The sequence below is a fragment of the Bombus affinis genome, chromosome 6, assembly GCF_024516045.1.
Source record: "Bombus affinis isolate iyBomAffi1 chromosome 6, iyBomAffi1.2, whole genome shotgun sequence".
Classification (NCBI taxonomy): domain Eukaryota; kingdom Metazoa; phylum Arthropoda; class Insecta; order Hymenoptera; family Apidae; genus Bombus; species Bombus affinis.
The window spans coordinates 1,769,491-1,796,903 of NC_066349.1; the positions used below are offsets into that span (position 1 = coordinate 1,769,491).

General features: G+C 31.8%; 6 protein-coding genes and 1 long non-coding RNA gene across 13 annotated transcripts in view; 3 read left to right on the top strand and 4 right to left on the bottom strand.

Annotated features, from left to right (window-relative positions):
* The first annotated feature begins 150 nt into the window (after positions 1-150).
* LOC126917192 (RNA-binding protein cabeza-like) lies at positions 151-5,501 on the top strand. 3 transcript variants are annotated; one of them, XM_050723809.1, is made up of 8 exons: positions 151-314; positions 1,100-1,456; positions 1,545-1,617; positions 2,666-2,697; positions 4,182-4,315; positions 4,409-4,755; positions 4,851-5,108; positions 5,192-5,501. In XM_050723809.1, exons 1-8 carry the CDS (start codon positions 302-304, stop codon positions 5,229-5,231), a joined length of 1,254 nt encoding a protein of 417 aa, XP_050579766.1. In that variant the 5' UTR covers positions 151-301; the 3' UTR covers positions 5,232-5,501. The 3 variants fall into 3 exon arrangements, with proteins under 3 accessions (XP_050579766.1, XP_050579767.1, XP_050579768.1); XM_050723810.1 differs by having other exon boundaries at positions 2,669-2,697; XM_050723811.1 differs by lacking the exons at positions 151-314; positions 2,666-2,697 and having other exon boundaries at positions 1,109-1,456.
* Positions 5,502-5,558: 57 nt separating this feature from the next.
* LOC126917210 (probable Bax inhibitor 1) lies at positions 5,559-7,903 on the bottom strand. 2 transcript variants are annotated; one of them, XM_050723855.1, is made up of 4 exons: positions 7,710-7,903; positions 6,722-7,023; positions 6,267-6,592; positions 5,559-5,908 (listed from the first exon to the last, which is right to left on the bottom strand). In XM_050723855.1, the coding sequence occupies exons 1-4, from the start codon at positions 7,754-7,756 to the stop codon at positions 5,873-5,875; spliced, it is 711 nt and encodes a 236-aa protein (XP_050579812.1). In that variant the 5' UTR covers positions 7,757-7,903; the 3' UTR covers positions 5,559-5,872. The 2 variants fall into 2 exon arrangements, with proteins under 2 accessions (XP_050579812.1, XP_050579813.1); XM_050723856.1 differs by lacking the exon at positions 7,710-7,903 and adding an exon at positions 7,389-7,405.
* Positions 7,904-8,256: 353 nt separating this feature from the next.
* LOC126917190 (uncharacterized) lies at positions 8,257-10,955 on the top strand. Its single transcript, XM_050723806.1, has 8 exons — positions 8,257-8,608; positions 8,732-8,963; positions 9,049-9,146; positions 9,204-9,395; positions 9,486-9,613; positions 9,691-9,892; positions 9,962-10,230; positions 10,314-10,955. The coding sequence occupies exons 1-8, from the start codon at positions 8,375-8,377 to the stop codon at positions 10,504-10,506; spliced, it is 1,548 nt and encodes a 515-aa protein (XP_050579763.1). The 5' UTR covers positions 8,257-8,374; the 3' UTR covers positions 10,507-10,955.
* Positions 10,584-14,934, bottom strand: LOC126917178 (unconventional myosin-Ie-like). Of its 4 annotated transcripts, none has more exons than XM_050723770.1 (14): positions 14,695-14,933; positions 14,562-14,631; positions 14,227-14,462; positions 13,818-14,147; positions 13,484-13,748; positions 13,153-13,416; positions 12,843-13,078; positions 12,593-12,769; positions 12,322-12,530; positions 12,104-12,255; positions 11,851-12,042; positions 11,135-11,793; positions 10,996-11,076; positions 10,584-10,931 (listed from the first exon to the last, which is right to left on the bottom strand). In XM_050723770.1, exons 1-14 carry the CDS (start codon positions 14,710-14,712, stop codon positions 10,836-10,838), a joined length of 2,985 nt encoding a protein of 994 aa, XP_050579727.1. In that variant the 5' UTR covers positions 14,713-14,933; the 3' UTR covers positions 10,584-10,835. The 4 variants fall into 4 exon arrangements, with proteins under 4 accessions (XP_050579727.1, XP_050579726.1, XP_050579728.1 ...); XM_050723769.1 differs by having other exon boundaries at positions 10,584-10,757; positions 10,815-10,931; positions 11,135-12,042; positions 14,695-14,827; XM_050723771.1 differs by lacking the exon at positions 11,851-12,042 and having other exon boundaries at positions 14,695-14,934.
* LOC126917182 (transducin beta-like protein 2) overlaps positions 14,932-27,413 on the bottom strand; it is a 63,752-nt gene continuing 51,270 nt past the window's right edge. Inside the window, exons 3-7 of the mRNA XM_050723784.1 lie at positions 16,118-16,341; positions 15,857-16,043; positions 15,594-15,779; positions 15,333-15,515; positions 14,932-15,263 (exon numbers count right to left, since the gene is read on the bottom strand). Of these exons, the coding sequence (XP_050579741.1) occupies positions 15,040-15,263; positions 15,333-15,515; positions 15,594-15,779; positions 15,857-16,043; positions 16,118-16,341 (1,004 nt within the window). The 3' untranslated portion in view covers positions 14,932-15,039. The remainder of the gene's footprint in view (positions 15,264-15,332; positions 15,516-15,593; positions 15,780-15,856; positions 16,044-16,117; positions 16,342-27,413) is intronic.
* Positions 16,453-18,976, bottom strand: LOC126917185 (mRNA-capping enzyme). Its single transcript, XM_050723793.1, has 3 exons — positions 17,690-18,976; positions 17,477-17,612; positions 16,453-17,404 (listed from the first exon to the last, which is right to left on the bottom strand). Exons 1-3 carry the CDS (start codon positions 18,604-18,606, stop codon positions 16,676-16,678), a joined length of 1,782 nt encoding a protein of 593 aa, XP_050579750.1. The 5' UTR covers positions 18,607-18,976; the 3' UTR covers positions 16,453-16,675.
* Positions 19,933-24,509, top strand: LOC126917224 (uncharacterized). Its single transcript, XR_007710890.1, has 4 exons — positions 19,933-20,023; positions 20,159-20,191; positions 20,260-20,327; positions 24,006-24,509. It is a non-coding gene; the product is annotated as an uncharacterized LOC126917224 (long non-coding RNA).

Genomic DNA, 27,413 nt, shown 5'->3' on the forward strand with positions numbered 1-27,413 from the left:
CAAATTAGTTTTGGAAATATCACATTGATAATTAAATATTATTTGCTACATAACAGTACATAATTTCAAAGAATTTGTAAATATTACTACTATAGTCAACTAACAGTTTAAAATTCAACTCAGTAGCAACGCCATCTATTGCAGAAGACTTCCGGTTGATATAGCCAATATCCGGTAGTGAAACGCTAAGTTCTACCGTTCTACCATTGAGCGAAGACCTTTCAGATTCGTTGTTGGAAAATCGCTTCATTCCCGCCATTACGCGCTTTTTGTACCGTGTAGCAATTTGATCGCAAGCACGATGACGGATACCCGTAAGTAAAAAAACCTCAAATTTTTACATTAAAACCTGTAATTCTCTTTACAATAGCAGAAAATTGATTTTTTATCAACCTAGGAGAATACTTTTCAATAAGAAATTTCTTGAATAGTACGTGCTACTATAATTTGTTATATTGCCACGTTTAAAGCTCCTTCTACTATTTTATCTAATTTATAATGCGTTATTAAACTATTATTCGAAACTATATTTAAATATAAGTAATTGTATACAATTATGTAAAATGATGGGCTAGGATACAAATTTAACGACCCTGATTTTCTGACTCTGTACATTTTCGCGTAAACTTATCGATCGGCATCCAAAGCGTCTCGTCCTACTTTTTTACTCCATTTTGTATAATTTGATATTTAAATGCCATTCTTATAATATATATGTCTTATATATAATAGCTAAATTTTTGTGATATTTCATCACAATTTGCATTATCCCGCGTATTTTTTGTTCAACCCATAATGAAGTATGATTTACATCGCTAGTACCATGAATAAATTTTCCTTCATTCTATAATTATAATTATATTTTTAAGTTATAGAAGTAAGAATTACATTTGTTTCAAAGCACACATTTACTAATAGAAAAATGTCAAATATAAAAAAATTTAACTAATGAAATGGTACATGATAAAAATAAATCTGAACTTTGAAATATAATTTTTAATTTAAATTTTTCATGTCATATTAATTAAAGTTTAATACAACAATTAATGTTTTCTATCAAATTCTACAATGATGTTCAATTTTTTTATATGTGTCCTAGAGTATTCGAATTATCAACAACAGGGGTACAATCAGTACAGTCAGCCACCACCTTCTGGTGGTCAAGATACTTCGTATCCACCACCTTCTAGCAGTGGTGGTGGTGGTGGCTACAATCAATATAGTCAACCACCACCAAGTAGTGGAAGCAATTATGGCAGCGGTTACAACAGTTACAATTCCAGTGGTGGCCAAGACTACAATCAATCACAAAATCAAAACAGTTACCCGAATAGTTATGGCAGCGGAGGTGGTTCTGGAAATGGTAGCAGTAGCAATTATAGTGGCAGTTATGGTCATGGAGGTGGAGGCAGTGGTGGCTATAATCGTAATAGTTCTGGTGGAGGCTATGGTGGAGGTATTTTAAATATTATAACTAATTTAAATGTAATGTAACTTTTACTTTGAAGATATGATTTGTTATATATATATGTTTATGTACCTAGGTCAAGGAGGAGGTGGTGGCAGTAGATATGGAGACCGCGGGGGATACAGTGACCGCTCTGGCGGTAGTTACAAGTAAGTTTATTTCTTGTATTATTTATATATACATATATAATGAAGCGAAAAAAATATAAGGCCAATAAAAAAAAGTTGAATTATGTATCAACAATATTAATCAATGAAGAGGTAAATATATTCATTGAAGTTAACAAGGTATGAAATGAAATTCTTATGACAGTAATGAAAACTTGTTGTCTCTTTGCAAATGGCTTTATGCCCATTGGGCGTTAATATGTTTGAAGTGTGCCTACAGGTTTAACACAGGTATAACTGGTAAAGGTATAAACAGGTTGTATATGACAAATGACGTAAGATGGTATAATGTCTGGTACATACTGATTTATATTACATTAAGTGATAATATGATGTGTATACATAATGGTTTTGTATTGATTATACCTGTAAAGCGGTTTATACTGCCACTGGGGCCACTGTTGTCTGAATAGTACTACTTAGGGTTATCGACTAGACAATCAAAAGACGCCTAAAGTTTCATATAACAGAGAGATCGCAGTTTATATAATAGAAATAGTATTATTATATAAGTTGGAGTTTTATTGAATATATTGGTGTTTCTTTAATATATTTTGTCTATTTTTCGTAATAGGATATTAATGTTGTACTAACATCACAGTTGTTTACCCAATATAATTCATAATTTTTTATTCCCATCTTTACTCTACTGATTTTATTATATATATGCTTCAAATATTAATTAATACGTAGTAATCTCTGTCAATACTCAGATAGAAGATTCATGTACATTTGACGCAAATAGGATAATCTCTTACGCAGGATTGTCTTGACCAATTTATTTCTCGCAAAGTTATTAATAACAACTATGCGGAAAAAGAACATGATTTTTGCATGCCGGACGTAACGGACTAACATGACGATATACGGGACTTATCTGTAGTTTTAAGTAATATAGTGACCACAGACATTTAGACAGTAGGTACATCAAGAAGAGAGGTGGCGAGCAGCATTTGATTCGCCATGCATCGATCGATCGATCAGTCTGTCCATGAGTCAACTCATTGGTATATCTGCTTCTGTGTTTTAGCAGTGGCGGTGGCCGTGGTGGTTATAACAAAGGTAAATGCACCAGACTGTCTGTACTGGTCTGGTGCTATTCAAGCTTTCACTCTAATATTTAAAATCTAAATACTCGGTTACTCGTATTATATGAAAGGGCTGCTATGCAACATTGTTAGGGATTCATTTTCTCTGGTAATTAACACTCTGCCAGAATTCAGCAATCTAGTTTTAAAAAAGGTGTAAAAATACGTGATAATATTTTTTACTGCAGCATCATAAAGACTGCGTTGATCACCAATTGCTTTTTCAGTAAATATATGTTAATTTTTTATGCGCTTCTACGTATTATAATATTTATAACAAGAGCAGGTAACGTTATTTTTTATTTAAAAGGTTACACACATTTAATTATACTAATTTGAAATACAAATGCGCTATGCGCTTGGCACATTAAATTTCATTTGTGTATGTATAAAAACGACCATGTTTATGTACGAGCTGTTTTATATAAAAAGAAACATTTAAAGGTATAAAATCTTTACCCTTAATCAGCACTTGTGCTGCTTATACTCCAATATCTTAATATTTTAAAATATAACTCAGGATAATATTAAGCAAATATAAAAGGCAGCTGGTGAATTAAATATCTACCTATCCCTAATTAATCAAGGCTTCCCAAAAATACAATATAGGGAAATGGTAAGAATAAAAATAATGTTGCAGCCCTTTTGTATGTTAAGCTGCAACCTTGTGTTCTCTACATATTGTTATATGCTACTAAGAATGTTAGGCCAATGAGTACTAATACTTTTGTTACTGCACGGGTCGAACAGAAAAAAAAGCCTTTGAATTGATAATTTTATACAAGGTATTGAAGACATAATAATATGTATATCAAATAATAGAGGTATAATAAATGAACAAATTAAGAAAGCTTAAGTGTTGTCATGGGATATCACTTATTAGTAGGCAAGACAAAATTTATGTATCCTGAAACTAAAACTAATGTCAAAGTAATTGTATGTTTTCAAACATACATAAATTACAAAATTTTTGGTATATAATAATAGAAAAGAAGTTTCTTTTCACTTGGAAACACTATTTGTGGGTAATGGTCATTAAAGAAAGTAAGAGTTATTACATTTTCATTGTTACAATAAGTAATAACTTCTAAATATATTGGTAATACTACAAGAAGAAAGAGGAACAAAGTATTTAATTGCTTAAAATAATAGTGCTTAAGTTTACTTACTATTTTAAAATTATCTTAAATATGAAATGTGGATACATTGGGGAGAGGTATTTATATGGGATTTTCTTATAATATAAAAAAAAGCATACTAGATTAAAATTCCAAATGGTTTGCAAAATTTCATTCCTCCAAGGTGTACTGTGTTATTAGTTGTTTTTAACCCGATACAAAAGTTTTCCACTTGTTAGCTTAGACTTGAGTAGGTTTAGGGACAGTAGATTTGCAAGTATTATTCCTTACTTCAAGGAGTACTATGGTAGGTGAAATGTTAACTCCTATCAAATTACAGGGGGCTACGGTGACCGCGGTGGTGGCAACGATGGGATGGTTACACAAGAAGATACTATTTTTGTATCTGGTATGGATCCTTCAATTTCGGAAGAAGAAATTTGTCAACATTTTGGAGCCATTGGTATTATCAAGGTAAGTCACTTCACTATATACAAATAATGATAGTAATCACAAAGTATATTATATAAATAAACATTTAACCTTAATATCTTTCAATGTGTACAGCATGACAAGCGGACAGGAAAACCCAAAGTATGGATGTACAAAGATAAAAATACTGGTAAATCAAAAGGCGAAGCTACTGTGACTTACGATGATCAGAATGCTGCGCGTTCTGCGATAGACTGGTTTGATGGAAAAGAATTCAAAGGTCGAACTATAAAAGTACAAATTGCCCAGCACAAGAGCAGTTGGCAAGGTAATCGTAGTGGTGGAAGTCGTGGTGGAGGTGGTCGAGGTCGTGGAAGTGGTGGTTTTGGGAGCCGCGGAGGTGGTGGTGACAGAGATGATCATCATCGTGGTGGTGGTGGTGATGATCGACGTGATGGAGGTGGTCGTGGAGGAGATTGGAGGTACCGTTTCACTTTATCTATATAATGATATATATATATATATAGTCCACTATAAATTAAATATTTTATAAATTCGTTTCATATTGTTTAAATAGGTGTCCTAATCCAGAATGTGGTAATACAAATTTTGCTTGGAGGGACCAGTGTAACCTTTGCAAAAGTCTAAAACCAGAAGGTGCTGGTAGTAGCAGTGGTGGTGGAAGAGGAAATCGTGGTGGCGATCGAGGTGGTCGAGGAGGCTTCAGAAGTGACAGGGGTGGTCGAGGTGGAGATAGGGGTGGCCGAGGAGGCTTCCGTGGTGGAGATAGGGGCGGAAGGGGCGGACGGGGCGGTCCAATGAGAGGCGGTGGAGGGTTGGTTCCTAGAATTATTTAGTTGTACTAAATGTGTCCTTGAAAATAACAATTTGTCATTAATTTTTCTTGTGTGATTTCAGCCGAGGAGACAGAGATAGAGATCGTCAGCGCCCTTACTAAATGTAATTTATAAAGTGATTGATAAATAAATCACTTATTGACGTATTGTACACAATTTGTACACAATCTTAATGTATGTACATTTGTCATAACACAGAAATCATGTGTTACACTTCATTATCATCGATTTGTTTTCTCTTACATTTTTTATATATTCACAACAATCGATGTGTGACGTGTAATTTTTGTGTTTTATATACGTATGTAAATGATCGTCATATGTGTAAAGTTACATTTTAATAAATAAGACTTTAATTCTCTAACACTAAATCTCATATTATTTTTTGTATTTACAAATACCATTTTTAGACATAAAAAAAGACTAGGGACGCTGGGAAATTTTGTTTATTGAAAGATAAAAATATAGTACAATAAATTTATGTCTATTTATGTATACATGTATATAAATCTAATAAATAATTGGAAAAAGAAATGATAACTAAGTAATTTGAAACAAATACATTACGTTTTTATGACGAGCGTATATCTAAAAATTTTCCGATGTAATGAATAAGCTATATTATTTTAATTCATATTATCATAGTAAATATACGTTTTACATATGGATAGATAGGATGAAGACGTCTAGTTCATGGATTTACTTGAATGGTATGATATCTTACATCTTCCTTTGCTCTCATTTAATCTTTGCGTTTACGTTGATCTTTTAATATTTCCTATAATGGAGTAAAAGAATAATAAGTATTAGTTCACATTCATTTCATTACTTATCACATACTAGAAAATTTACATTGTACATTGTCATTCTATTTCTTAACTATTCGATCTCTATTAATTTGTATATTGAGAAAACTGAGTTCAAAGTTTATGAAGATTAATATGATTGTGATGAGTTAGGACTTAAAAGAATTGAATATTTGTTGCTTTCTAAGTAGAATTTTCATAAATTTGTATTCTTTCTACCAGTAAGATATATGTGGATTGGTTAATTATATTTCTTGCAAAATGGAATTAGAACAGTTAAGAATTAAGACGACATATAGAATATTTGTATATATTGTTTCTAACTTTTACCTTCTGTGTAAGGATTACGAGGAAGTGACGGAAAATGTTGACGAAATCTACAAATAGATCTAGAGAATGTAGAATGAAATCTTTGCTACCCATGTGGTATTTTTCAATAATCAATTGTGTATCATAAATAACAAAACCACACATTAAAAACAGTCCAATATATAAATAGGCTTGGTAGAAAATGGTCCAACGTAAAAATAGATTGACAAATGAAAACAAAACCATAATATTCAGCAAGCTAATTAAGGTACCACCAAGATATAACCAACGTCCTCTTTCAGCCAAAAGGGAGGAAATACTGAATGATACAAATATAACAATTGTTCCTGAAAAAATAATCATATTAAACATTGATATAATTTAATGGTAATCCAATAACCATAACACAATATCACAATATGTAATAATAATAATAGATACATTTTCAAAGATAAATTTAAATAACAATAACTTACCAATCAGGGCAGTTACTATAACAGTTGGATTGACACTTATAACCAATTGAAGTAAAGGACCCAGACCAAGCCCAGAAAAGAATGCAAATCCCAGGAGATAGCTAAGTCGTAACTTTTGATTTTTTCCATTGTCTGGTGTATTAATTAAGGTAAAAAGCAGACCCAATGTACCAAGGGTCGTTAACAAATTGGTTCGCAAGAGCTCTGAGAACATGTGAATGTAAACTCCTCCAGCAGCTGATAGCAATGACATGGACAGACATCCATAGACATTTTTCAAGTGTTGCCTAACTGGAGGTTCCCTACAATCATAAATCTTTATCACAATTTCTACATATTTAGGAATCCTTTGTAAGGAAAATAAAAAATTTTATAAATACATCAAGTATAGTCTTAGACTTTGAACTTAGGTGATAGGGTGTGGTATTAAGATTATAGTAATAGCTAAAATTAATAGTTTAAATAAGATTTAAGAAACGAATAAAAGGTATAAAAGAAAATAGATAAGGTTCAAGACGATTCGTAAAGAAAAGTATAATTATAATTTTACAAAGCATTCACGCTCGATGTACTTGCTTACTCGTAACACGTCATGCATACTATGCTCGCAAAAAAAAGTTTCACTACATGAAATATTCACATTAATGAAGTTCTCGAATATACATACATGTTTGAAGGTCACATAACATACCAGTAACGCAGATAAGAGAAAAACGCATATCACGATAAATAATTTTATTCAAAGGTGCGTCGCAAAAAAGATACAGTCGATTTTTATAAAACGAAACGTTTCTTTAACGACTTTCTAGTTACATCATCGTAAATCATTGTATTTTAGAAATCGCGATATAAATGTAATAATAATGAAAAATCAATAGGAAGGAAAATATTAAAGTAAAAATTATAGAAAAGTAAATCTGAGAAAAATATCTTCTCAACAGAAATGTTCATAATTCGAAAAAAATATCCAACGAAAAGATATACGTACAATTTCTTGGTGAAAGAGTTCACAAATGTGTTCAATACTGCTGCCATAATTTCGCTGCTTTACAAATACACCGTAAGAAGACACAATTCGTTAAACGCTGTTGTTTTCCAGCTAATGTACTTGTACAAATCGAGAATAATCATAAACCCTTGAAGTAGACTCTGCTCCGTGGACACGTCAGTGATATTTCTGTGCGTAAATTTTGTCGACACTTCCGATTGGTCGACGTGCCTTCCGAAATTTTATGAAACGTCAGCTTTCACGTGACAATGATGGAGGATGTATTGTTTCGTAAAATAGACAAGAAAAGAAGAAAACTTCTGGCGAGCAATGGCGACATCTTTAGGACGAAATTTGAATTTTTAGGTTTTACAGTTGCTATGTTGTGTGTAAATAACTTCCGTTTGTCTGACAATATGTATATATGTAACAAATTTACATTTATTGTTTAGTTTATAATAGGATTTTGATAAAATTTAATAAAGGAAACCGATACTTTTATATCGAATTAATTGATTATCGCCTTTTATTAAACGCTATTAAAACATATATCTTGTAAAATAATTAGAAAAAAATATAATGTGTGATACAATTTTCATTTCGTCAACCATATTGCTTTAAAACCATTGTAGACGAAATATTTATATTTTGTATAACCTTAAATCATGAAAGAGATGTTAACAAATCAAACTAGTTCAGGATATAGTAACCCTTTCGTTAATAATAATGGAGACAGCAACAGTAACAATACAAACGATAATAATACAAGGAGATATGCTGTTCTTAGTACAGACTGGATATCTGCAATTGGAGAAGAACTGGGAATGCATCCTTTACCAGATTCTTTATTAAAAAGACTCGCAGAAGATGCCTCGTATAGACTTAGAGAAGTTCTACATGTATATTAGTTTTATACATATATTATTATATCTAGAATTATTATTAAATTTACTCTTAAAAAAAATATACATATATAATACATGTTTATCGTTAGAATGAAGCTGATAGAAATTCATTTTTAGAAATGTGTAACAAGATTAAAACATAGCAAAAGAAAACGTCTAACGTCTACAGATGTAAACGCTGTGATTACCAATTTATGTGATGTAGATCCAGTATTAGGAGCACCAGAATCTCTACCAGAGTACCATACAGAAGCAAAAGTCTTTGTTCCTAATGAACGTATTGTTAATTTAGTACAAAAAATAAATGATCCACTTAATATATCGCAAACTAGTGTACCCTTCATTCAAGGTATACTTTACTTATTTATTAATTTATTTATTAATTTAAATATATTCTAACATTATTTGCAATTTATCAATAACACATTCAACAGAATCAGAAATATGTGATACTAGACTAACAGAAGCAAGAAATAATTATGCAAAACGCGCATTAAAAACATTATTTAATGGATCTCAGAAAACATTTCAGGTATGATATATTCAACTATGTGATCTGTTATAAATATTATAACATACACATTTATAGGTTCTAATTAATGATTGTGCCACTAATGTTCATTTGAGTGGGGAAGGAGTAATTGATAAATTAATGTCTATTGCTAGATCTATGATAATTTCAAATAATGTGCAATACACAAGAGTATCAACAAGAACATGCCAACTTATTATTGCAATTGCAAGCAACAGTGAAGCTGTTTATCCATATCACTTAACTTCGGTAATATTCTACAGTAAGATCATATGAATTATATTAATTGATTTATGGATAAACAGATATTTTAAGATCTCTAATATTTTTTTATTACAGGTTGATAAGTTAACTGAATTGTTATTGGAATTACTTTTAGGACAGAGTTTCATAAATCCAAACCTTGAAGCACTCTTTAAAGATTGCACGCTAAAATTAATGCTTCGTTGGCCATCTACTGCTGATAAGTAAATAAATTATTATACACTTAGACGTCATTCAGTAATGATTATCTTGTTATAAAATCGATTTTTATTGTTCGAAGATATATCCCTATGTTGGAGAATGCACTCTTAAAGGAAGAAAAGGTAGATATAAATGGTAATAAAAAAAACATTTTGGTTATGGAGCTACTAGCTAGTATTCAGCCTTTGATGCTTTTTCAACAAGAGATAGGCTCTCCACTCTCAATACATACTATTTTAAAATTTGCCTTACCTGGTTCTATTCTGTGGCAAAAGATAGCTGTAAGCTAACTTTAAAATATATTTTCTTATATTATTTCTTTCCATTGCTAATGTATCTTTCAATTATAGCTTAGTATTTGTGCTCTTATAAAATCACAAGCTCATACTTTAGATATTGAAGCTTTCATGGAACATTATGGAGATTCTTTACTACCATACTTACCACTTCGTTATAAAAGTACAGTAAATGGTTATGAAAAACCTATTTCTCTTCCTATTACTGTCAAAAGTAAAATAAAATACGTTAAAGTTAGGCCAGTAATAAGTAATCGGCTGTTATGGGATCGACAAACAGCATTTCCTGATTCTACATTACGAGGTCCACGACGAGAAATAAGGTATGCAACTATATTACATTTATCAATTAGAGTAAGTATTTTCCTATGTATTTTTTTATATTGTAATTTTAATACAATTTTAGATTTGCCTTCGCCGGTGGACGACCAGTACCATCTAGTAATTTAAGGCGTGTTAGTTTGAGAGCAAATTATCAGATTTTAAGAAGTGAACTACAAGCTACGCTTGCTCTAGTAGCATCACGAAGGTTATTAGTACTTAAAGATAAAAGAAAGAGATCATTCGATATTTATAATCTATTATACGGTTATTTATAAATTTGTATGTCTCAGTGTGTATGATTTAAATAATAATTTTACGTTTACATTCGAATAGCCTTTGATACAAACAAAAATTATTTTTTAAAACATTTCATTTGGTTTCAAAATACATATAAACATCGTAATATTTTCTCGTTAAAGGGAGAAAACATTATTTCGCATTTATACATAAAGTTTAAGGTTTGTTATTTATGACCCTACCTATAGTAGTACGTTTTATAACAATATCTTCTGTATATTGCTGAAAACTATAACATATATTTATTAAATTAGTAATAAGAAAACGACTGAAGCCATGACCTCACCGAAAAGATCGACTCTGTCTGTTAAAGACAGTCTTGTAACCCTTGCGGTAATACACTACGTGGTAATATATGCGAATTAATCAAACATGTAGCCCGAGTATGCATCCTTATCGGTATCTGAAATAAATATTTTTACCATCAGTGTTGTTTTTCAATATCATCACAATTTTAAAATACATACTGCAGCAAGCTGTCGTCGACTTAAAATTCGATTCTTATAAAAAAGTAAACAAGAATCTATTTCAATAGTAACAATTTTGTCCTGAAAACAATAAATTTTTAGTACATTAAAATTATACTAAGATATCAAAAATACCAACCTTCTCGCAATACATAGAATATCTTCTTTCATTGATATTCTTTACAGAGTCTATATTCATTAAAGAACTATGTAATGCTAAACGCTGTTTCAATAAATTATTGTTATTGTCATTACAATTATCATCTACCATATCATTGTACATATGAAAGTCTTTACTATGTTTAAGTTTTGGAAAATAATCAGAATTGATCGTTTTTATAAATTTTATAGTATTATTTTCAAAGTAAGTTTTAATTTGTACATCACTGAGTTGGTATCTAAGGTTAATTATTTTTGGCCAATTTTTAAGGACACATACTTCTCCAAAAATATTTAGCATCTCTGGCCAGTTATTCTTATTTTCATTCTTACTTTCCGAATAAGTTTCATTCAGACTTTTATTTATATTCCTATTTTCACTCTTATTTTCTGAATAAGTTTCATTCAGACTTTTATTTATATTCTTATTTTTACCTTCCTTATTTTCCATTACAAGATTTAGATGACTTGTTTCCTTATTGTTCTGAGCGAATGGAGCTTCCTCCAAAGAATTTGATGTTTTCAATTCACTTTCAAGCATAATTTTGACAGCTGTATTGTCTTTGTTTATGTTGTATATATTTTGTATTGAAAAGTTAGTTCCCAAATATTTTGAGATAGCTGGTATTATTTTACGTCCTGTGAAAAGAATTTTGAGAAAAGAACAAAAAAGTATATGTAAGATATTATACTTACTACGCTTTATCCAAAACGTTTTTATTTTATTAGCATATTTTATACGATAATTCCTTCTATAGGATTCTAATTTAAGAAAAATAGGCTCTGTTAAAAATATCAACTGCTTTCCAAAATGAACCTGTGTTTGTAGATCTTTCTTAGGTACAATTGACTCCAGAATCAGTTTACATTTGTTGAGATCAATCATTTCTGTTAAAAATTATTTCTATTTCTATACCTAAATAAATAAACAAGTATCTGCACTACCTACCCATAGGCTTTCTGGAGTAACGAACATAAAAATCTTGATGACGTAAACGAATAGGATATTTACATTTAGCTAAAGGTAAAGCATCAAAAATACCAATACATGCCAATTGTTTTTTGAAGTTTTTACGATCCCATTCATTATTTATCGATCGACTGAAAAAATTACTTATTAAATACAAGGATATCATAGAAAAGTAATTGTAGAAAAATATATATTACTTTGGTTTAACACATCGTACGTAATGCAGGTCACATTTTCTAAGTTCCTTAATAAGTGTATCCATATTATATTTTAATTTAGCTAACATAGTTTTTTTTGTAATAGATCCCTTTACAATATGCAAATATTGTTCCTCTCCAAAATTGATTAAGGAACGAAGAAATTTATTCTTACTTGTACTGAAAATTAGAGATATTTCATTTGGAACCTATAACAAATTTTTAAAATTGTTAATAATTTTTGTTCTGAATCGTAAAATATATTTAATACCTTATCTGTATTTTTAGACAGTAAATCTTCTATAGAATATGTAACAGGACCAGAGTAATGTTCTATAATGAAGTTTCCTTCTTTCTCACTTAAAAACTTTTTTTGTGCATTGTGTAAATTTTTACATACTGATTGAATTATTGTTAATATATCAATCACTACTGGTGATTGACAAGCCTGTAATATAATAACCACAGTATCACTGCAATGATAACTTTTATATACAGTTAAATATATATATTTTACATACATCATTCAAGGTCAAAAATAAATTTTCTTCAATAACGTTTAGACGTTCTTTGTATAAATTGATAGTATGTGAAGGATTGCAAATTTTAATAAAACCTTCCTCTTGTAAATCATTACGATTATTTTCCACACAAGTTTCTATGAAATACTGTTGCATTTTCTCATTAGCATAATTTACACAAAGTTGTTCTATTCCGTTTTTAGTAAACGATTCGAAACCAAAGATATCCAGTATGCCTAAAAAGAATATATACATATATATGTACATAATTTGATAAAACTTCGATATAAAATTCAGTGTTATAACATACCAAGCCATTGTGAATATTGTTGTTTTAAAGATAAAGTTTTATTTGCATGATTTAAGATCCAATGAAAAAGAAGATCGTACATATATCTAATTATACTATGTAATCTGTTGCGACACGCATCAACAGTAACAAGGTGTCGATGATATGAGGTATGTTTCCGCCAAGAACTTTGTGGATTTATGAGAATAGTAGTAAGTAATTCCATGATAGTATCTTCAGTTAAAGAACTAAGAACACAAGTACTTTTTAGAGCTTCCTTTGATTCTACAAATATGGTTATATAAAATTTCTCATTCTTGTGTTATATGTTAGGATAAGTAGTGCAACATACTGTTATTACTAAAATCAATTGCACATATTTCACCATCTTCTCTAAATTCAATATTTCCCATATGAATCAATAAGGCAAGAACTTGAAAAATGTTCTTTTTTTGATCAGATTTGAAATCCAATATATCTAATGCGTTCAGAGTATCTTGGAAACTTTCTTGAAAATATTTCTTCTTATTGCAATCTATAACATTTAATATATCATAATATTTATCTTTAGATAAATTAAGAATTTCAAGTTCTGTAGGTGACATTCCAAATATCATCTGAAATATATTTTTTTAGTATTTCTTACAGATACTTTCAGCTGTATAAAAATATGTAATAAATCAAACCTGATAAAAAATTTGAAAATTGCTTGAACCTCTTGTTACTCTATTTCTTTCTAAGAGAAACGAGTTAATAGTTGCACCAGAAATAATTCCACTTTTATAATGAAGTTTTACAAGTTGTCCATGTCTTGAACTTATTTCATTTTTTTCAGTACAGGCAGTTGTAAAAGTAGATATCAAACGACAAGCGTCTGTAATTCTTAGCATAATATTGTGTGCACAATCTCCCTGAGATAACTGTACTGACCATTTGTTAATATTACTAAGAAATTCTAGACACTTGCAAGCATTGAATGTTTTTCCTGTTCCAGTTTCTCCACTTATAACAATTACCTTAATATATGATATACTGATAAGTTTGAAAAGAAAATCAATGTCTTTTATGATGATCTATCTCTTCTAAATGTTCTACCTGAGCATTTCGTCCATGTTCTTTGATAAGATTGTAATGTGCCTTAGCAGCAACAGCAAATATGTGAGGATTTGCTTCATACGTAGTATGAGATATATCAATATGTTTATTAAATTCTGAAGAATCATACAAATGTGATGTTGATACTTCATTGTTAGGATTTAATGTCAGAAGTAGTGAGCCAACCCACGTATAAATTTGACCACGTTGTAATCTTTGTAAAAGAAAATCTATAACTGAGAAAGAAACATTATTTGTAAAATGCTTTTTGTTATTTTATTATTTGATAAAAAGTATTTAAGTCTTTTATACAGAAATATCATATGCATACATACTAATATTTTCATCTTCTGGTAAAGTACCTAAATCGGTAATGAAATCCCATCCGGCTTGGGAAATTGGTTGCTGTAAAATGTATGTAATATATAAGAAAATGTGATATAAATGATATTTTCATTAATGACAAACCTCTTCTGTTGCTGGCATAATGTTCTCCACATCTATTACTGGCAATATGAGTAAACGAAATGATCTCGTCAGAAACAAATATTTATTTGCTCAAGGTCAAAAAAGTTCACATATCGGTTTCTACCCGCATTATTCAAAATTATAACTTCTACGTAGATGACATAATTTACGTTACAAAAACAATAAAGTTCTTTAAACGTATCAAATGTTTTTAATTTATTATTATAAACAAATGAATTCACGTATGAATCTTTTTATTCAAATACATTAGAAAATTATATTACAAACAATTCTTTAAATGCATTTTAAAATTATTTGTCTTTAAAAAAGTTTATGTTTAATTCATTAAGGACGCTTCTCTTCCATTGCTTGAAGAAACTTTCTGTTATTTTGAATAAGTTTCTCTAAACGTTCCTTTGTAGCTGAAGTTTGCTTTTGTGTAAGTTTACGTCTTGCAGATTCGATTGCCACTCGATAACCAGTAACATTGCGGAAAACTTTTATATGTCTATCTCCAGCGACTAAAACATATTCTCCCACAGCATCAAAAGCTAGGCTCGTAATAGGTCCTGTAATGTAATATTATATGTATATAAATATAAAAAATGCAGTATTTATATATTATAATGAAAAAGTACCTAGAAAAATATCTTCTATGGTAGTATCCAACAAGCCAGTAATTGTAGAATAAAAACTTAACGAAGATCCATGAGCTATCGCTAAAACTTCAGTATTAGGAGATAACGCAATATTAGCTGTTATTGTACTTTCCCATGGTCCAGTTTGAAGTATATGAGGATCCTCTCCTTTTTCGAATTCAACTATATACATATAAATTGGCAAATGTAACACAATTTGACACAAAAATAATTTACGAAAAGAATAACTCAATTTATTACTTTTTATATCGTATAAACGATAAGTTTCATCTTTTGATACAGTAGCCATACAGCTACTATCAGCACTGAAAGTAAAATCAAGTACCCCAGATGAGTGACCAGCAAGATCGAAAGCCTTTACTACTTGTTTAAATTCTCCTGATCTACTAAATACTACTTCCCATATGTTTGCATCTGGAGTGAATCCTAAATAATAAAATATCATTATTGAGACATGGGGTAAGTGTTAGTTAGAGCTAAGATAAAATATTCTAAAGAATTACCGGATGTACCAACGAAACGTCCACAAGGTGATATTCGTGCTCGATAGGTCGATCCAAGATGCAATTCTATAGTTGCGAGAACTTGTCCTTTAAGGTCCCATACTACAAGATCGTTCATTTTACTGCATGTAATAATATATTTTCCTGTACATGCAATATCCATGCCAACAACATCTTCTATATGCCGCTAAAAAATTAATGATAAAAGATATGAAATTTATGTATAAAAAATAATATAATAAAGAGATATTTAGTACGTACCTTTGGAAATTCTAAAGCTTTAATTGCAGAGGCTAAGGTACCATCTGGTTTCTTGGAAATTTTATAAACTTCGATAGTATTTGCTATAGCTTTATGAATGAGAAAAGCTTTACCATCAGGAGACCAGCGTACTAATGTCGCATGATCGAATTCTATATTAACACGTAGCGATCTTTTTTCTTTTATTGTCAATTCTTTCGTGCACCATAACAAAACAGTCCTATCTGAAAAATTAGAGATCACAGTCTTACAAAACTATTTTAATAAAAGGCCTAAAATAAGTCTGACAAGGAAAGGATTAGGTGATAAGTATCTTATGTAAGACCAAAAACACATTTAATTTATTACAGAGTATCTTTATTGAGCGAAAAATTTAAGATTGTTACAGTTCTACAGCAATTGCAACAAGTTTCAATACAATACAAGTACAAGTAAACTTGTACACATATGCTAGATACATGTATTCCATGCTTATAGACCAATTAAAATCTCACAATAAGTCTACCATTTCTTAAATCTTAAATACATTATAGTATCATTAAAACTATGTGTAGTTAGTTATATGTGACGTTTTCTATTTGGAGGTGGCATAAGATCAGAATCATCTATTAGAAATCGGTGCCTATTAATATAATCTAAAAGTCGTTCAGTTGTTATGGGTTTCATAATGCTTTTGCATACAGATTGAGCCGTATTGTATGAATTAGGAAATGATTTATCAGTTCTTTCACGCATGAAAACCCATTGGCCATTTTCAAATTTACATTCAATAATTGCATTATTTAAATCTTTTATTTGTTTGGTAATTTTCATTTTATCAAATGGTTCTTTCATACCACCTACGTAGAGATAGCCAATTTTCCTTGGAAGAATTCCTTCTCCAGATTCTGTAATTATTTTTAATCTAAAATCAACAGAATTCTGTGACAAGGGTTTCCATTTTAAAACATCTGGCGAAAGCCCTGGAAAATAGGGTTCCTTAGAAGGTTGAAATATTAAACCATCAGGTTCATGGCCTAGTTGTTTGGCAAATTTTTCACTTAATAAATTAGCAGCTTGCGTCACATCCCAAAAATGTTTTAATCGTACTGAAAAGGGTTCCATTTCTTTTCTCAATTTTCCTTCCTTCATTGCTCTATGTCTGCCACCTATAATTTCTCGTTCAATGATGCAAGAACGCTCAGGATGGAATGGTAATTTGCTAATATCTTTGCCATCGTACATCACTACATCATAAACTAAGTATCTTGGATATTCTTTACCATTTGCCTTGTCAATCACCATTTCCTATAAAGTTATTTCTATCAATAACCAGTTCGATAATTTCAAAATTGACGAACCTTGTTAAAGACTACTTACACCATCCAATAATGTATCTTTAAGAGTTCTAGATATGTCTTTTGGATGTGGAAAAGTCATTCCATTAACTTGAAATACACTATTATCTCTATCTACAAAATAAATGTCTCCATCTGCTTGAATCATCATCATATACCTAAATAAATATAATCAATATATTTTAAAGTTGCCTTCAATGTTTTAAATATATTGTTATCTATATTGTTATCTAACCTGGTCCCATCTGCTTTCCACGACACCCTATATGGTTTTTCATGTAGCAATCTAATATTATCTTCATCCATAGAAACTGGCTGAGAACCTGGAAATCCAGTTGATTTCCAAGAACAAATACCTTGAACACGTCTCTGTATTCCACTTAACTTTCTATCCTCTAAAATAGGAGTTACTCCAGGTACACCAGCCATGAATATCGGATTTTTGTTATTAAACTCACGCTTCCTTTTTTTATTGGGTACATCTTGATTATAATTATCATTATTGGCACTAGTGCCTTCATCTGTATCTTCTATATTGGAATCGTCATATTCTAAACACCAAGCTGGTCTAGGAGCAGGATCAGGAGCATCCTCCACATCATCGTATCTCCTAAATAGTTCTTGTATATAGTCAGCTTTATATATGCCTGGTGGTCTTGCAGTGGCAAATTCTGCCAAACCAGCATCAACGCTAGTACCATCAGTTTCTACTAAATAACTAATTATAAGGAAGCCAGTTCTATTAAAACCATGTGTGCAATGAACACCGATAACTTCCAACGGGTTAAACGATATAAAATTTCTGCAAATTTGCACAAAAATTCTTGTTTGTTCTTCTGAGGGAGTTTCACCGTGACCTCTGCACTGCAACTTTAAATATTTGCAACCATACGCTTCTAAACTTTCCTTCTCATAAAATCTCGTAGTGTTGGTTAGGTCAATCCATAGACCTAATTTTATTTTCTGACTCTTTAACGATGCAAATAACATATCCACTGAGAAACGACATTCTTCTGGCACTTGGCTATCAAATGCAGACGATAGCGGAGTCTTGAAAGCGAGAAATTTATTCTGTATTAGTTTCACTGCTTTCCGTGGACAATGAAGCCATCGGGGCGGAATTGGCCCTTTGCTTTCGTTCCTATTTGACATTTTATCGTGTTTTTCTTTCGTGTTTTTCTTTCTTCGTGATATAAAATTAATTTTCTATAACTTCTAGTCTATTAATCAATTTTTATAAATGTGAGACACTGAAAATCATTTTTAAAAACACGAAAACATGAAAAATACAGTACTATAACCTCGTATTTATTTTTTCAATCACATTCGTTTTTCTATTTCTTCGTACACACGTAATAGATTAATTTTTTCACACTTGTCATTTATGCTATTAAGATCACAAAGTAGATATTCAATTAATTTGCAAATAAGATACACAAATTTTGCTTCCAAATACGTTCTAAACAAAGGAACAGCTGTTGCCAGCGTCCACTGAACGCCATTACAGGTTTTCACAATTTCGACTTTTAGCAAACTTCTCGATAAGTCGATGAAACGTATCGATATTCAACAGAATCGACTTGACTTTTCGAAATTTAAATTTATAAATTTGCATGTTTTAATTTGAATTCAGATATTTAAATTTAAAGACCTACATTTTTAAATTTAGACATAAAATTAAGTTTTAGGTATTTCGAACTTTAAAATTTGCCATATAATCGATACTATTTTTGAATTGACATTGCTGTGACATACAAGCTCACACATGTAAATGAATATTGCGTTGACACTTTTTTTATTATAGGATCATTATATGCAATGGTATAAACAACGATTAATTAAAAGTAACAATTTTATTTTACTTCAAGTTACCTTGACAAATAACTTCAAGTATGTCTAAATTAATTCTTTCTTCCTATACCTATATCCGCGGTTAGAAACGTTATTCAAGGTCATCGTTGGTTAAATCAACTAAAGTATAAGCACGAAGGTGAAGAGCAAGGCGAGGTCCCTCGCTCAAACAGCGGGGGAAATTATTGTCATAGGAAACGAATAATTCGTCCCTGATGTTTCACGTATCACTGATTCCACGGACAAATATCTAGCACATTGCCCAACGTTAAATAAATACAAAAACTTAGATGCTCGGTACTATTAATTATCAACGATGAGAGACTTGTAAGATCATTAAAAAATATATTAACCTGTAAATTAATATACTGATATATATAATCACCTATAAATTCTTATTTTTCATTCAAAAATATGTAGATTCTTTATTTTTAACGGCGTGTAACAATTATAGTTACAAAACTATTAGTATTAGTTATAAGGTTATAAATATATTTAAGACGATCTTTTTCTTCGTTAAACTTATCGTGAAATAATAAATCGTGATATGATAAAATTTACTTTTAGAAATTAATATGCGATCAAAGAAAAATCGTCATCTGTAAGTGACAACCTTTATTTTTTTTTAGACAGTTTTGGTTTTTAAGGAATTCGTCATCCTCAATTCGTTTGATCGTCGACCTATAGATAAAACAGAAATGATTCTTCGTAATTAATAGTAAGTCTATCGTGATTATGTAATTCTATCAATGATATCTGAAATTGATCAACATTTCGATCAATTGCCCATTCTATCTAATTTTGATATACTCTTGCGTAATAAATCCTGAAATAAAGAATGTATGTTCTATAGGTTATATTTATTCATTTCACAAGAAGATAATAGGTAAGTATTGCTTTTGATCATTAGTTTGCCATTAATTCAAATATTTTAATAATACTCGTGTATTACAGAAGCATGCAAAATTTATGTTTAATATAAAAACGAAGTTGAAATTGATCTTGAAATGGAATATCACAAGGTATGTATAAACATTGTGTCCACATATACGTATCGATTGCAAATCGATAGAATATGAAATACGAGTACGTATTACTTTCTCGAAGATCTAAAATATAATTGCTGTAGATTGTACAAATGGAAATGCAGAGCCCTGTCTCGAGTTTCTCGGAGAAAGCGTGACCGGGGTGAACGAGAGTAGCACATTGCAATAAAACGCTACTCGACGTTAATATACGAGTAGCTAAATATAAGTCGTTCCCTTGTGGTTCACCCACGCTATGCGTTCGATTTTGATACACGTAAATTTTTACCAGCTCGACATAACCTTTCCCAACATCATTCCATGAGTGATCAATAGATTTTTACAATTTATTAATTTTCAATTCAGTCACGACTCGTAATTTAATATAAAATTAAACACCTTATTCTCTCGAAGAACGTAACCTTCGACATAACGTGTTTTCATTCGATCGATATATTGTTTAATAAAGACGGAAAATCAACAATTGGGGTTAGGTTGGAGTTAGGTTTTGAAATTGTGTCAGTAATGAAACGTGAACTTTTCTGTCAACTATCTCAAATCTCTCGATTACTGCAATAATTTCCAAATGCAAATCAATAATTTCAATAATATTATAATATTGTTGCATTGTTCTAAGAACAGCACGGACATTTTTATACAATATATAACGAATATAGTAGCCTTATCGCGAAACAAAGCTATATACTATATTCTATGAGTAAAAATGAGACAAGTCATCTAAACGTAGACCTATAAAATACGAATTAATAACGGATTAATTTTTTCTTTAATGAAGATTATGAAGACCACACGGGAAAAAGTATGAATTTCTTTTTGTTGATTTCCTGCCTTTAATATTTTCGTGGCTGAAATTTCGTGAAGAAAGGAATAATTTAATAGGTTTGATGTTATGCGAATAGATAGATCTGTTGCAAATAGATCATGAATCCGTAATCTTCTTTTATACAGAAGCGAATAATATTTCTTATCATGTTAATTTCATACTACTTTATAATATTAGTCTTTATATATGTATATATAGTTATCGTTATTAATACTGTTTAAATATTCAAGAGAGAGACAAGAACATCTAGACTCGACCAACAACAAAGACTAGTTTTTGGTCCTCAAGATCGTTGGATATTATGCTACTGGAGGATGTTTATTTGTGGGGAATGTTATACGAAAAAATTTACGTGACAAGAGTTAATACATGTTAGGAATTAATGCAAAAATTCGTAACTCATTAATCGAAATTAGAGGAAATCAAGAAGAAATTCAAAATCTCATGAATTTAATTTTTACATATTTTGGAATGGAATTAATACGTGTAAGTATCGCCAATCTGTTTCTATTTTTCATCGAAGAGAAAACCAATCCGTTGTTGTTTAGTATTTGTAGTAACTTTTAAGGCATTCGCAAGTTTACGTTTATATAATATGTTTTTCTTACGTTTATCCATAGAATAAGCAAGCTAGCATCGCTCCATGGAAAATTCTGCGATATATAAATATTATACAGAGATACTCATGGGATTTTAGGAAAAATGCAATGGAATATTGCAATGTCGTTAAAAACTATTTATCCTGCAAGAGGACAAATTCTGTTCATTGAATATAGTATTCTGTAATAGAGCAAGTCAGGAATTGATGTAACGTCGGATCCTACATTTCGCAATCCACGAACAAACGATGAGCCACGTTCGTGTCTTCCGTTTGATTTCTCAATCGACAATGGCCCAACCTACCTACGGAATATTTAATGTTCTCGTCTCTAGCGAGTCTATGGTGACAACGTTTTTCTTTCTATCGACAGTCAGCAAAAATCCAAAGTTCCTTCTTTCTTCGGCATTTCATCTCCCTCTGCAAACGAACCACGAGGATATTCTTCCTCGTTGACAACCGCAAAGACTTCATGAAATTTGAAAAAGTAGGACATCAACAGTAATCGCTTCGTCAATAGTGAGAAATTGCCTTAAATGTGCAAATGTTTAGAACCTTGCTAATACGACGAACAAACAGAATATTTTTCGATTTCGCAAAGATCAAAGTACTTCATCTTACGTACACTACACTCGATCATAAGTAAGAAGAGACATACGAGTACGATCGTTTCTATTCGGATGAAATTTTACGTCGTCCTCTAACAACATCACTTTCGGACAATTCCACGTGTATTGCCACTAGCGCTCAAAAACATTCGAACAGTGGCTTATCTTTGATAAAATGTACTTTAATTACAAGATTAAAGACGGATCAGTCTGTAATAATTTTGTTCTTTACGATCACCAATGTTCGTATCTGCGATTAGATTGATTTTCAGAAGTCAATGCGTGGTAATAAAATCGGCATTTGCAATTATTAGATCTTATGAAATTGTTTTGCCACTTGACAAACTTTGCTTTCGGATTTGTGACACAGATTAAGGAGGATTTTATAAACAGAAATACTTCTGATGTTGATCGATATAGGGCGTTTTTGGCGGTCGATATTAGCCAACTTCTTGTAAAATTTGGTTACCGCTCTTACTGTTAGAAAAAGAAGAAATTAATTTAAATGTAATTTACATGGTGAATTAACTGCTATGTTCGACACGCTTGATTTCGTTCTTTTCTAGAAGGAGAAATTTTGAAGAAAGTCGATAAAATCGTGCTAACGATGAATCACGCGATGGTATAATGCTTCATGAACGAGCGCGTCCAACAGGCTAACAAAGTTATTTAGCTAATGAGAATAATTAGTAGCTCGGGAAATTGAACGATGCACTGGAATCACGATATTTATAAAGATTTAAAAGTAGACGTTGATCTCGTTTCCGATTATTAATCCAAATAATAATATGCTAAAAAGCTTTATTTATCGAAAAAAAAAATAAGATTTTGGGCTTTTGCGCGTTCCTTTATTTTCTGTAACAATGTACATTTTTATCGCTCGGCCTTTGATCAAAATATTCCATCCGCGATTTCGAAACTGGAGAAAACACGTTTTATCGTTTTCTTTGTCCCATGCTTGTTTCCCTAATTATGAAAGAATGCTAGGCGGGACATCTTAACTAAGAAGAGAAGATCAGACATCGATGAAATATTAAAACGAGTACACCATGTCTTCTTAGCCTATAGGATACTACAGTGATAGTAATTATTCGAATCTAATCGCTATCTAGATGGTTACAATTCGTCATCCTGTTATTGTTTATCCATTTCCTTTGTTTTCGTTCGTGTGAAACTTTTATATCGTTATCAAAGCAATGAAAGAATACGCGGATTAGACGAAATTTTAGCGGAACTTTCCTATCGTCTATCGAGAAAAGAGCCATAATTTCCAAAGCAGCATGTCGCGAGCGACGAAGGTGGAGAAAGTTCCTGTCCTCCCTTGCGTCTCCTCGTCGCTGTTGCCATTTCTACCGTAGGAAACGCTTCCTTGAGGCCCCGGTTCGGCAACCCACGCGCCTTATCCGAAGAAAGAAAGTTGTTGCGCCGCACGAAACCTGCACATTTTCTCTCCGTAACCTGGCTCCTATCTCCGCCGACATGCCCTGATTAAAGCAGCATCTTCTCTTTTTCTTCCTTCGCACTTCGCGAAGCTCGTTCGTTCGACACCATCTTCTTGTACGAGCAGAGACCTCGATTTGACGGTCAGAAGCGCGATCGTGCTAATAGTTATTCTATTTTTACAGACGAGGATTTCGAGTTTGCGGAGGAGTCACGAGTAGTGGCGAGGCCCGAAACACTTACAATTGCTTCGAATCCACGTGTAACGAAAGATTCGAATCACTTCGAATATGATTCGAAGCCTGGATTCTTGAAAGTCTCGAACTCGTGATTAGTCACGAGTTACCCAATGCAAGAAAAAAACAGACGCGTCGCGTATTATATTTAATACCGAGCTATTATTAAAGGATTCAAAGAACGGTTTACCTCTTGGCGATAGACAACGTTGGGTACAGCGATAACGAGAGAATCTTGCGAAATACATATATAAGTACTTGTCAGATAGATGATAACGAAATATGAAATTTGTTGTTTCGTGGCTGGCATATTGAGAACGTAGTTGAGCAAGGGAAACGAGTAATATGGATAAAGAATAACGATTGCCTTGAATATGTATATTTCTAATATTGGATATGAGTTGGCTCTGCACGGGCGCGTTAAAATTTATTAAATTAAATAATTAAAACTAACTGTAAGTAATATTTATTTGAACCAAAAAGCTTAACGAACCATTACAACCATAAAGATTTACAAATAAAAGAAACGAAAGACAAAGCCAATAAATGTGCTACAAATACAGTGCAGGCTAACAGCGACATCCTAACACAGAAGCAACATAGCTCGTATGTACGTTATATGGATTTGCGTAGATTGAAAAGGAGAAAACCTCAAGACCTCGTTACGAACGACACGTAAAAATCCAATGAGCAGCTTCCAACGGGAAGCAGCCTCAATTACGTCAACCGCTCGCCTAACTCAAGAAGCTACCTACTGATTAATTAGACAACTTTTTTATAAAGACCTTACCTCCTCAAGATTCAACCTCCAACCCCTTCAACCTAACCCCCTTTACTTAACTTAAGTTTTATACTTCACCTTACTTAATCTTCAAATATTGAAAAACCCGCCATTCATTGCAATAGTTCCATTTCGAATTCTATAGACTTAAGGACAGCAGGGCTGAACGATCGATGGAATTATAAAATCCTATGACTTTCGATGTAAAGCCAAATAATTGTAACGGTATAGTTGGTCCATTTTTGCGTCCTTGGTGATGTTTGCCGGCATAAAAAATCAAATAAATCTTCGAATGTTGCCAGCTAGCGTTACTTGGTATCTCATACGTTGTATAATTCAACCTTGGAAGCTTCTAACATATTTACGCGTTAAATCTCTAGCGGGGAGATCGGTTGGCCGATCGTTCACCTCGAATGTCCGTTTCTTCGAGGCAAAATTGGCAGGTTCAACAACCGGGCGGCAACGTACTTACATCGCTGCCGTTAATAAGAGGCAGCAGTTCGATGTTGTCGTGAAGGATAAATTTAAAAGAGAGGCAACGCCTCCGAAAATGTCCCTGACCCGCGTAAAAACCTTCCCAGTGGCCAGCACGAGGGCACGAGCACGCGTTTACCATAATTCCTCCGCTTTAATAGTTATACATACAGTACCGTGCAAGAGTCTTGAATCACCTACGATAATGATTTCATGACGACGATAACAACGATATTTTTAAAAAGTACTTTCACGTGATGTCAGAAATGAAATGAATCTGCGATATACGAATGTATTTGAATTTGAATTTTGTGAACATTACCGTATGGTATCAATCGAATCAATCGATCAATTTTCTCAGAATCTGAAGATGTTTCAACTTGTAAAAGTATCGTTCTCTTAGTTTCTATCTGTATGCTATTTTATAATACGTTTTTATGACTTGAAGAAATATAATTAATTTCTTATAATAAAAGAAGCAGTCATCTTATAAAAAATAGCAGACGATACAATCATGATTCTTAGTTATCACGTAAATTACGAGAAGCTGGTCGAGATTTCATAAAAACAGTGACGGAAAAAAGACCTTGACGTTTTGAAACACAGAATGATTTAGAAGGAAAAGCTTATCGTACCACGAAGACACGAAGGATACTCGTACATTGCGTAGGAGCATCTATTTTCAACGAAATCGATAGGATTTACGCGATAATATCATAGAGAAATGTAATTATCGTTCGTTGCGTAATAATTGCGTAGTACGTACAATTGGTGTATCGAGAATCGAATTTTTCCCGATGCGGTTTGTTGGATTGTCCAATGGTTAAAAAAGAAGTTTCCAGAATGTCACTCGAAAGATTACGAAGATCTACGTAAGGAAATTTCGTAAGGTGCTAGGCAATAGAACATCTGCTATCGTCTTCATACGGATAAACTAGCTTTTTTCTGAATATCTCTCCTTCTCTTGTTCCGTCGTCCAAAAATTCGTCCAAAACGCTCGCTGATAAGAAGAAAAAAAAGGCACCGAATACTTACGTATATACTTACACGTAACTACTCGCGAAAGTATTCAACAACATTTGTTGAAATTTCATTAGCATTGTAATACGTATAATCGTGAATATAATCATTAGCAGCGTGATTCTTACCTGGTATTTGCACGGTTTAGATTTCACAGCGATCAAGTAAGAAAATATCTTATCGGGAAGATCGGTTCGAAGAGTATTGTAAAGCGAACAATATGGATCGGAGATTGTTAATATCGTGAACGAAGCAAGCTGGTTGAGAGAACTCGAAAGAAACGCCATGAATCTTTTTATAATTGCAAAACGTTTCAATTCTACAGCGGAACGTCCGAGACGTTGAAAACTCACGGTCGTCCCTAGGAGGTCACGAAATTTATTTTAACGTGGTGTATAAAGGCCGGCGAATATCTAGATGAACATTTGTCACTGTAACCTCGACGTATGACACACGAAATAATTCCTTACTTTTTTCTTTTACCTCTTAGATCTGTTTGACTTTGCAGAAATATTTGAGAAAATATTCACCGGAAATGACAAACAAATTGTAGATTGTTTGCGATCGTGCGATCGTTCTTATCTTGAGATCCCAAAGATACCGATATTAAAAGTCGTAATTTTATTGTCTTTGCTTTTGCACAAGTATCATTAGGTATTACAAGTGTTACGACAATCGTCGAGCATTTGAGGAAAGAATGTTTCTTCAACGAACAACGGAGGATCTTTAGAGAGAAATTCGGCGCACGTCTGTATTCTCTAGTTTTGATCGTTTGACGGCCGAGGTATTAAATATACCTCATAACGTTTGATCCAAACTATTAAACCTTCGCAAATTCCACTTAAGCAAATTCTTATCCAAAATATATTAATAAAAAATGTCCACCTTCGCAAATTAAAATTTTTTACCCAGGAGATATTCTAAAAAAAGATATCTATCTCTGCAATCGGAAAGTTTTCACCCAAAGTATAGTAATAAAATTTTTCCACTTAAAATATTCTAATAAAAAATTTCCACCCCTGTAAACAAAAAGATTCTCATTTTCTTTTCAGCTATTTTTAGACGATCGACCAATTAACTGT